At 37.9% G+C, this 10,283-nt stretch overlaps 2 protein-coding genes across 2 annotated transcripts; both read left to right on the top strand.

Annotated features, from left to right (window-relative positions):
• The first annotated feature begins 334 nt into the window (after positions 1 to 334).
• hsd17b1 (hydroxysteroid (17-beta) dehydrogenase 1) lies at positions 335 to 2,854 on the top strand. Its single transcript, XM_085455465.1, has 6 exons — positions 335 to 659; positions 926 to 1,087; positions 1,172 to 1,351; positions 1,500 to 1,593; positions 1,712 to 1,895; positions 2,338 to 2,854. Exons 1-6 carry the CDS (start codon positions 356 to 358, stop codon positions 2,488 to 2,490), a joined length of 1,077 nt encoding a protein of 358 aa, XP_085311591.1. The 5' UTR covers positions 335 to 355; the 3' UTR covers positions 2,491 to 2,854.
• Positions 2,855 to 5,263: 2,409 nt separating this feature from the next.
• On the top strand, positions 5,264 to 8,835 carry LOC146711736 (coenzyme Q-binding protein COQ10 homolog, mitochondrial). The gene is made up of 5 exons (XM_085454699.1): positions 5,264 to 5,460; positions 5,855 to 6,007; positions 6,316 to 6,508; positions 6,924 to 7,025; positions 8,308 to 8,835. Exons 1-5 carry the CDS (start codon positions 5,357 to 5,359, stop codon positions 8,458 to 8,460), a joined length of 705 nt encoding a protein of 234 aa, XP_085310825.1. The 5' UTR covers positions 5,264 to 5,356; the 3' UTR covers positions 8,461 to 8,835.
• Positions 8,836 to 10,283: the final 1,448 nt, after the last annotated feature.

The following is a 10,283-nucleotide window of genomic DNA, read 5'->3' as shown; positions in this document are numbered from 1 at the left end:
AAATAAAATCCATTGTTCCCTTTCTCACTATTGTGAGATGTTTCTTTTCCTCGATCAAGCCCCCAGAGGTCAGTGTGGCTTTAGTTGTGTGGTACAAGTCCAGTACAGGGTTTTGCTGCCACCTGGTGCTCATGTCATCGGTGCCAATTAAAAATGTAGCCAATGCACAGACACATTGTTAATATGTTAAAAAAACAATGTTGTTCTTTCTCTAAACTAATATTTTTCTGAAATGCACACACATTATATTTCCACAGCCAGCCTATATAAACGTGCATGCACTTATATTGCTGGAAAATTCATCAACCACTCAAAAACATGACAATCTGTTTCCCACGCATCTCAGGTGGAAGGAATGAAACTATATCAACAAGGACATGAGAAAAAAATAGAAGGACTCCAGCTGGCTGATAATGGGCAGATGTTTAGTCTTAAATGTCCTTGTGATAGCGTAAGATGTAAAAACAGTTTTAACATGCCTCCATTTTATTCCGTGGCTCATTTTGCAGTATCCTCCTCGCTTTGCTCCACCGGCTCTTTTAATGTAGGTGAGTTAGGCTCCATGGATAAAAAGGTGGTGCTTATCACAGGCTGCTCCTCGGGGATCGGTCTCAGCTTGGCTGTCCGGCTTGCCTCAGACCCAGACAAAACATTCAAAGGTAACCACAGCTGTGTATGTGTCAATCTTCTCTTTGAGAATATACATTACATTAAAGACTGGCTTTTAAGAACCAGTAAAACCACTAAGATGATGTACACTGTGCAATTTTATGTGACTTACACAAATAACTTAGCAGATGAATCTTCCATGTACATTGTTAATTAAATGTTGTGTGAAAACCATTTACCTCCTTGGGGGTCAACTCTGTAAATTCCTTTTTACATACACATTCAAACTCATCATTAACTGAAGCTTTCTGTTCAGTGTATGCAACAATGAGAAACTTGTCTAAAAAGGAGCGTCTTTTGGAGAGCGTGAAAGGCCTGCACAGGGATACTTTGGACATACTCCAAATGGATGTGACCGATCGGCAGTCCATCCTGGATGCAAGAGATAGGATTGTGGAAAAACGCATAAACATTCTGGGTATGGACCCGTGCCAGTGTGTTCCGATTAGGATTGGAAAATGTGATTTGAGTGGGTTAATGTGCTTATCCTTGCTATTTGCAGTGTGTAATGCTGGTGTGGGTTTGATGGGGCCACTGGAGGTGCAGTCTTTGAACTCAATGAGGCACATCCTGGAGGTTAACCTCCTAGGTACCATCCAGACCATCCAGGCATTCCTGCCACAGATGAAGGCTCAGAGCCAGGGACGCATTCTGGTCACTGGCAGCACCGGAGGCCTTCATGGTGAGAAGTGCAGATGGTTGAGGAATGTCAACAATGTTCTGCATGTGCAGTTTTTGTAGTGATTTGATGGAAACCCTATAATTAGATCATGTTGATACTTGTTACCATGCATAGAATTTCCAAAATAAGCTTTTAGAGTTTCTTATAGGGCTCCCATTTAACGAGGTCTACTGTGCCAGTAAATTTGCAATAGAGGGAGCATGTGAGAGTTTGGCTATTCTCCTGAAACACTTCAACATTCAGTAAGTTTCATAAGTTGGCTGCATGTTGTCTCGTTAGTTCAAAGACTACTTGTGTGTATAAAATTAAGACGCAAATATGAATTAAGATACACCATTGTCCAAATGCTACATCCTACAGTGTGAGTCTCATTGAGTGTGGTCCAGTCAACACTGACTTCTTGGTCAACCTGAAGAAGACGGAGCTTGGGGATACGTCTCTCCAACAGGTTGACACCCAGACACAAAGGCTGTATGAAAAATACCTGCAGCATTGTAGATCTGTTTTCCAAAATGCTGCACAAGACACTGAGGATATTGTGAAGGTATGTTCCATGTTTACAGAAAATCATAACTTCATTAATTTCTATTTGAGGTTTTAAACAATGGCAACATTTAATTACATTTGCTTAATTTTATAGGGACAATGCATTTTAAGTATGACAATTGTTGTCCATAGTTGACCTTTTACATCCACAATACACAGCCTGAAATAACAAATTATGTCTGCAGGCTGGCATGCAAAATAAGAAAGGAGTTAAGTAATATTAAATCATTTTAAAATACACTGAATCATTTTCTTTTTTCTGTTAAAATAAAATTAATACATCCCTCAACACTAATCATTCAGTGATTTAACCCAGACATTGATCATTTTAGAGCTCAAATAAATGAGTGAGCTTTCATGTGCTAACCACACACATATGTATAAAATTTATTTAAATCTCTAAACGTGTCTACTATTATGTGTTTGGTTTTTTCCTGAAGGTATTTCTAGATGCCATCCAGTCACCCAGCCCTGCCTTCAGATACTTCACCAGCACTACTGGGCCACCTGTAACCCAACTGAAGGTCACAGAACCAGATGACTCATACATCAGTGCTATGAGCAAAATCATTTTCTCACCTGAGGAGCAATAATTTTGTAACGACTGCATCACTTCGTGTGTAAATGTTGTTCCTGTTTTACTTTATGTACACGGGTTAATGTTTTGCTCAAATACCCTTGACTCCTGAAACACAGTCTAGAGTAGAGTTCACAGGATTCACTCCATGTTCTATTTTTGTGTAAGGCCTAAACATAGTACTCCTTATCATAAGACAAAAATGTAAAAATAGACTGTTCTAGTTGGTGGAGACATTTTTGATAAGCATTATTCCTGATGCTTGAGCGATAGAGCAGTTTCTGCATTCCTCTAGTTCCACCCACACTAGCTTGCATATTTTTTACTTTGAGCTATCGTGCTTCAAATCACTGCATTCATTATAAAAGTCAAAACACTGCGTGCAGAATTTTCGTAGACGATTTTTGATTTGCTGTTTTAAGCACAAATGGTCATATAGGGGACTTCTGTATGAATGACAGACACTATATGTTTCTTTTCTATAGCTTGCTTGAATGCTTGCTTTAAATTTCCCATTCTGGCATAAATATGTAAAGAATATATCAATAAATGAAGTTTTTAAATACCTGAAATAACTTGAATAATTTGGCTTGTATACTTTTTATGAATTTATCTACAGGTGCTATTGTGGCCCCTGCACAGTATCTCTGTCTGCAGTAAGGGAAAACTGCTATGACTATTTGATAATGCAGATAAAGTATCATAAAGCATATTTCATAAGTATTCATTGTTATGTAAGGGATTATGTGAAACAGTGAAATTGTGCAACAGTTTCCATTTATACAGCTAGTTCTATAATAATAATAATAATAAATTTTATTTATGAGCGCCTTTCAAGTCACCCAAGGACACTTTACAATAGGATAAAACAATTAGTAAAACAATGGCAGAATAAGAACAATAAAATAAAGCACAAGATAAAATGAACAAACAGTGTATTCACAGTGAATATGCAGATTTGAACAGATGAGTTTTGAGTTGGGATTTAAACTGGGGGAGAGAACCAATATTTCTTATTTCAGGGGGCAGAGAATTCCACAGCCTGGGAGCAGAGCAGCTGAAAGCTCTGCTTCCCATGGTGGTGAGGCGGAAGGAAGGTACAGTAAGCTGGACAGAAGAAGAAGAACGAAGTGAACGGGCAGAACAAGTGGTGGTTAACAGGTCAGAAAGGTAAGAAGGAGCGAGGTTATGAAGGGCCTTGAAGGTGAGCAGAAGAAGTTTGAAAATTATCACAGGGAGCCAGTGAAGTTCCTGAAGAACAGTAGTTCTGACTACTAACTCTGTCCACTGATCATATATATTCCCACAGAAAACAAACAAATGACCTAATTTATAGATAATTACATAATAACACTGGAAATTTAACAAGTGTGTTTTATCCCAGAAGCCTGCATGTTGTAGGCAAATTTTCTTATGTACCCATTACAAAGGGTGTATGATGATATCTATCAGCTGATCGACTACAGGCCTGTCAACGATTATATGTAGCTACTAAGATGCAAGTACAAAAAATACTATTTCAGTGACATCTTTACACAACAGTGACATTAAAAAAGACAAAGGCTAATAGAGATTATGATTCAAGATCAGAGAAACAAAGAACGGCCTTGAGTGGCTTTCCATTTTAAATGAAATCTAAGGAGTTTTAAATACTAAGGAAAGTAAAGAAATCTTGTTGTGTTATAATAGATTACAGGGATAATCTTAACATACTGACGTTTAGCTTTTAAAGCAATGAACTCTGTAAAGTTAAATGTATAAAGACTGAAGGAGGGCCAGCTGGCACAGCATCCGTTCCTTGTGTCTGGCTCAGTCTGGGGTTGTTGAGCCCATGAGTAGTTCCTATTCTAACATGAGACAGGTTATCTTGTCTGCACCTAGAAGTTTCTGACCTGTCCTTAATAAGACTAATGGTGCTTCTTAAACCCTTCCCTTCTCAAGTGCCCTAATTCCACTCTCGAAGATACTTAAATGGATCTTGCACCGCCTCTTCTCGCTGTGTTACCTCATAGCCACTTAATTCAGCAACACTTAAAGGCATGCTGACTTTCAAGTGTCAGCTGTATTACGGAGATCTGTGTAGTAAGAATTAGGCAACAGCTGTTGTATAATGTATGAAAACTAAATCTAGTTTTTCTCCTGTCCCAAAGCTAGCCTACTTCTACATTAAACATTACCTCTACAGTCACTGTGAACTTTATCTTTATTACTCTGTATTCAAGTGCAAGTTCATCATGTGCACACATCATGTGCTTTCCTGGACTCGAGTTGGCTTGATCTTTGAAACCTTAAAAAGTTCTTTGAACTTGGTTGTCAAACACTTTAATTCAGTCACAAATTAATCCTAGGGTTCATGCAGCTGACTGAACGTGGACCTGCCTTTTCAACATGTGGGTTATATATAAGGCTATGCAACTATAGTTGGTCCTAGTATCACTTCATAAATACACACTAAACGATACAAAATCTACTTCTTAGGCCTTTTTCACACATTTTTGAGGAAACACGTGGTTCAACCCGGAAACCGTAATAAGAAAGAGCAAAACAGAAATCCACTGAGAATATAGATCCTATTGCCCAACATTTTTGTCTATCTGTGTAAATTTATCTTTTGAGACACAAACAAACAAACAAACAAAAAACTCCACATTTTGAGAGTAGCCTAGCTATTTTTTGCTCTAATTTAGGAAGTATTGCTGTCTTAATCGCCGGTGATTTAAAGTTCACCTCAAAGTGACCTGATTGGCCAAAGGCTGCCGCGCTTCCCGTTACGTCACTGCTCTTTTATTAGATAAGCGGTGCGTCTCTTCATTCGGAACAAAGCCCGGTTATTATAGTTGGTTTGATCACTCTAGTACGCGTCACCACAAACTAGGGGGAAAATGACCAACAAGACGACTCCTGTTCTCCTCAAAGCGCTGCTGGAGCTATATGAAGCCCACTCTTCAAAGGTTGTCCGGGGAAACACTAAAAGAGCAAATTTCAGGTGAGTCAAAGGAATTTTAAAACCAAGGTTTGCCCAGGTGGGTGTTTGAGTAACGGGCATTTGCAGTTGCGCTTGTTTTATTGGTCACAGGATAATTCAAATATAGTTTAATCTTGTACATTTTTTTTTTTTTTTTTTTACGAATGGTAGGTTTAATTTGTAGTATATGAAAAAAGTAAGTAAACCAACGCTTAAGATGCACATTTAACAGATATGGCCCTCTTGCTTTTCTGATACTACATACAATGAATGTTAGCATACATGTTTGGCTTTGCCTTTGGGGAAAAATACTGTGTTGATGGCCATACATTAAAATATTGTGGGATTTTTATATAATAGCATAGTGATTGAACAGATGATTAAAGAGCTCACAAATATGATTTCCTCTCCTCAGGATCTTGGGTTCTTCTGGGATCCTGGAAGCAAGAAGGGCAAGCCTCCAGTTCTCCCCTAGCACCTGTGTAAGCACGCCAAGCAGAAGCTTCATTAACCTGGCAGCTCCCATCAGTAACCGCAGGATGGAGTACACTGAGTGTCGGACGTTGGGGTGAGTGCCCCCTTGCAAAAGGACTAAAATAATTATGTGAAATGTAAACAAAATAACAGATAATGGCTTATTTGAAGAAATGCTAAAAACTTGAGTCTTGTCTGAGTACCTTTTACTATGTACAATGAGTTTTAAAGTGAACAGTGTTTTTGGGGTCATATTTCAGGCAGAGTTGATGAGCGTTAGTTTAATCCTCTTATCTTGTATAGCAGTCTACAGAATTTCTTTGGGTTCTGGATAAACCTGAAAAAATGGATGCAGAGGATAGAAACTGAAGTGTTTCTGGTTTTATGTGACTGTGTGTTCAGGTATACTCCAGAGCAGATGTACAGTGTGGTGGCCAGTGTGGACCAGTATCAGCACTTTGTTCCCTGGTGCAAGAAGTCTCGGGTCATGAGGGGGCGAAACGGTGGCCTCCTGGCAGAGCTAGAAATCGGTTTCCCCCCTCTTGTCGAGCGATACATCTCTGAGGTCACTATTGTTCCAAACTACCAAGTCAGGGTAAGTATCTGGTCTCTTACTTTTTAATCAACACCTACCGAAACACACATATAAAAACATTTATGACATGTATGACATGTGGAAAGCTCTTTTTACTGTAGGCCACCAGTTAAGATGAAACGAATCACCATTTCATGATGGAAGGAAAATATGACTGTCTTAATGCCATCATTACATTAAAGTATACATGTTTTTTACAGATCTGGGGGTTTAATATTAGACTTGTTCGACTATCACTTAACAAAAATGTGCTTTTGCATAAAATTATTTGTAGAACTTTCATTATTAATCGGTATATTCCACATTTTGCACAGCACTGTAGACAGTTTCTATCGGCATAATGCTTTATTTGTGACTTTTATGAGTTTGATGCCTTGTTGCAATCCTTGATGAAGAATCAACTGTTTTCAAACAGGCTGTATGTACTGATGGATCTCTCTTCAGCCATCTTGAAACAATATGGAGGTTTTCCCCTGGAGACGGAAACACAGCAGACTCGTGCAAAGCGGAATTCTATGTAAGTGTTTGTGGTACACTTAATATTTGACACTGGAAGCCATCTGGTTGTGCAGCAGTACACTGGCATAAAACTACACTGACAGTGACCTTTTGCATTAATGATTAACCCTTGGATGCACAACCTACCAATACCTACACTCTTCCACGGTTGGGGTCAAAAATGACCCCAAATAGAAACAATGCATTTTGCTATAAACTCTGTTGTTCTTCAAAATCTTTAAAACAAAGATTTGTAATATTTTCATATTTGGGTTATTCCTCATAAAACATGATTGTGACATGAGGCCCTTTGCATTTTTATTTATTTTTTCATTAATTTTAAGAAATTGCTGTTTTTGTATCCTTGTATCACTTTTGTATGCTTGCTCTGCATATACTGCAGAAGCTGGGTCTTTCCTCTGAAAGGCACAAGTTGTTCATCCACTGTAACGCAATCCCTGAGGATGAATTTCTGCCTGCAGTTGACCAGGAACAGGCCCCATATGTAGCGGAAAACTGCCATGTGGTTTGTTTTCAGTCTGTAGGCTCTGGTCCTCTTGTCATCAAAGTGCAAGAAACGGCGAATATGTTCAAAACTTTGAATTGACATAGTGGCCTTGTACAATGGGTTATGCAGATGACTCCCAAAAAACACACCGACTGGTACATCCCAGTTCTTCTCACTTCCTGCAAGAATGGTCAATCAAATGAAGGCCAGGAGCTTAAGTTTGATTACATTTTTCCACTCTTTTCCCTGTTTGTGGCTTCTCTTCATGCCTCCATGTTTGTGTATGACAGCACCTCTTCTATTAAATTATCAAACATGAACATCTTCCATGCATCTATTGGGGAGACAGTACTAAACCCAGGTGCAAGCCCTGGCCGACTAATTCAGAATATTGTGGGGGGTCATTTTTCACCCCACGTGTGCATCTAAGGGTTAAAGGAATTGCAAAATTAGATAACATACTTGGCTGAGACTAATTTCTTGTTGTAAGTTCTTGTACGGCTCTCAAGTGGATTATCAGCAAAGAGGAAGTATTGCGTAAAACCCTATTATCGTCTAAATTTAGTCTTGAGTATCACACCGGTGTCCCTTGAGGCCTGAAATAGCCATCAGAGAACAGTGTTAAGGAGCTGCTAACAGGAGCACAGATTATCTGATTACCAACTTTAAAACGCCTCTGCTAAAGATGTGCTTGATTTCTATTTTTAGTTTGATCTTTTTCTTTCTTTTAAGTAAGTCTCACAGAAGAGCATCTCCTCAGCAGTTTCCTAACAAACCTGTCCCCATTCTGCAGGTATCATTTGAGTTCAAGTCTCTTCTGCACTCTCAGCTGGCCAGCGTCTTCTTCGATGAAGTGGTTAAGCAGATGGTTAGTGCCTTTGAGTCACGGGCAGCAAAACTTTACACAAACCAGGAGGAGGTACCGCTGAGGAGGCGGTCGGCATGAGGCGACACCTTTGACCTTTCATCCATCCAGGTGCTTTTGGAGCCCCACCAGCCCACTGTTTTACCTGTTATTGACACTTACACAGGAGACTGGATCTTCTCTTTGCACCCATAGTATATTTTTGAATTAACATGCACAAGGAATACACCTAAAGCTATTTATTTGTAAAGCACAAGCTGATTTCTTTACCTTGCCCTGCATTTATTTATTTTTGTGGATTCAAATAAAGTTATAGTTTTAAGGCTCATGTGGACACTTTGAAAATTTTTAGTTAATGTTCTGAAAAGTGACTTCTACTGAAAGCTCAAATGTGGTTGAAGACCTCGTCCTGTGCAGTATTTATCAGTGGAATTAAAATGTCTTGTTTTTGGTAAACTCTCTGCTCTGTTTGTGTCATTTGTAGCATTTAAATTTTCTTAATGTTTCCATGTACTGAGCAACATCTGCTGCAAGAAAAGATTTCCAGTGTAGCAGACTAGTAACTGCTTACTCCTCATGTTTGGGTAAGCGTTCTGGATAAATAGCACTGTCAACCTTGATGGCTGATACTGGCAAACAAAGTGATAGCTACCAATGTCGTCCGCTGATATTGGTTATTTTGCATGATTTCTAAAACAGACGAAAAAGCGGTGCGTGGAATTTTTTTTTGCAAAGTCATATCTGGTCGTTCCTCTATGCACCTGTTTTATGAAATGGAGCTGCAAAGTGGATTTTCAGTTACCCATAACATGCGCTGGCTTTTTGATAACAAGCTGCATGTTCCTCCTCTTTAGCCCGAAGGACACTGCTTTTCCAAACTTCAGTATTTTCATTATTTTTAACACAGTTTGGACAGTTTGTCTGCTTTGTCTGTCCTTTTAATATGCTTAATTTGCATGTTTTAAAGTTGTTTTTTGTCTTTTAAACTGTACCACACTTTGAAAACCTCTTTCAGTGGAGTTAACAGATGTAGTTCTGAATCTGTGCAATAATTTCAAGTACTTGAATTTCTGTTTTGATGTGGTGCCACCTGCCGGTCAAATCCCTTCAGTGCTGATTTTTAGCCATGTAGCTCTGTGCAGAAATGTCTCCCAATTCTCTGAATCTGTTAATATTATGGTTTAACCTTGGTTGGGGAAAAGCCAATTTAATATATATATGTATGTATATATATATATATATATATATATATATATATATATATATATATATATATATATATATATATATATATATATATATATATATATATATATATATATATATATATATATATATATATATATATATATATATATATATATATATATATATATATATATATATATATATATATATATATATATATATATATTGTGAGGATATAATTTCAATTTTAGAAATGTCATTCTGCCTGTGGGTTTTTGTTTTAATTTTATTTTATTTTAAACCAAAAAAAAAATTAAAGGTTTTCTTACTGAACATTTCTGTGTTATTCACTTTGATCGTGGGGAGCTACATAGCTTCCTGCTTATTCACTAACCGAGGTCCCTCCCCGTTTGCCACAGTTCAGTGACACTTTGAAACATTGTATTTATAACATCTGTCTGTCAGAAAAAAAATGAGTTTTTCATGTGCAGTGGTCATTTCCTTATTTTTTTTTTTTTTTTCTTTTTCTTATTTTAACAAAACAAAAATCTGATTACAGCACACTAGAACAGCAATGGAATTAAAAGAAAAGAAAGCCCCGCCCCCAAAGTTTTTTTTTTAAATGCTACAACAACCAAGGCTCATACAGCCTAGCATTTGTAAATGCAAACGTACATGCATTAAAAAACGACATTTCTTCTGAGCTTTCAGGCCTT

The sequence above is a fragment of the Copadichromis virginalis genome, linkage group LG4 (genome assembly GCF_057382275.1).
Source record: "Copadichromis virginalis isolate Kocher_CV1m ecotype Utaka linkage group LG4, C_Virginalis_male_GT1.1, whole genome shotgun sequence".
NCBI classification, from domain to species: domain Eukaryota; kingdom Metazoa; phylum Chordata; class Actinopteri; order Cichliformes; family Cichlidae; genus Copadichromis; species Copadichromis virginalis.
This window is presented reverse-complemented; position numbering and strand designations above follow the sequence as displayed.

Bases quoted from the DNA above. Each gene is read 5' to 3' on its own strand.
- hsd17b1 (XM_085455465.1), top strand. From the start codon at position 356: ATGAAACTATATCAACAAGGACATGAGAAAAAAATAGAAGGACTCCAG. The intron at 1,352-1,499 runs GTGAGAAGTGCA...AGTTTCTTATAG, and splicing joins CAGCACCGGAGGCCTTCATG to GGCTCCCATTTAACGAGGTC. The intron at 1,896-2,337 runs GTATGTTCCATG...TTTTTCCTGAAG, and splicing joins ACACTGAGGATATTGTGAAG to GTATTTCTAGATGCCATCCA.
- LOC146711736 (XM_085454699.1), top strand. From the start codon at position 5,357: ATGACCAACAAGACGACTCCTGTTCTCCTCAAAGCGCTGCTGGAGCTA. The intron at 5,461-5,854 runs GTGAGTCAAAGG...TCCTCTCCTCAG, and splicing joins ACTAAAAGAGCAAATTTCAG to GATCTTGGGTTCTTCTGGGA. The intron at 6,509-6,923 runs GTAAGTATCTGG...GTTTTCAAACAG, and splicing joins TTCCAAACTACCAAGTCAGG to GCTGTATGTACTGATGGATC.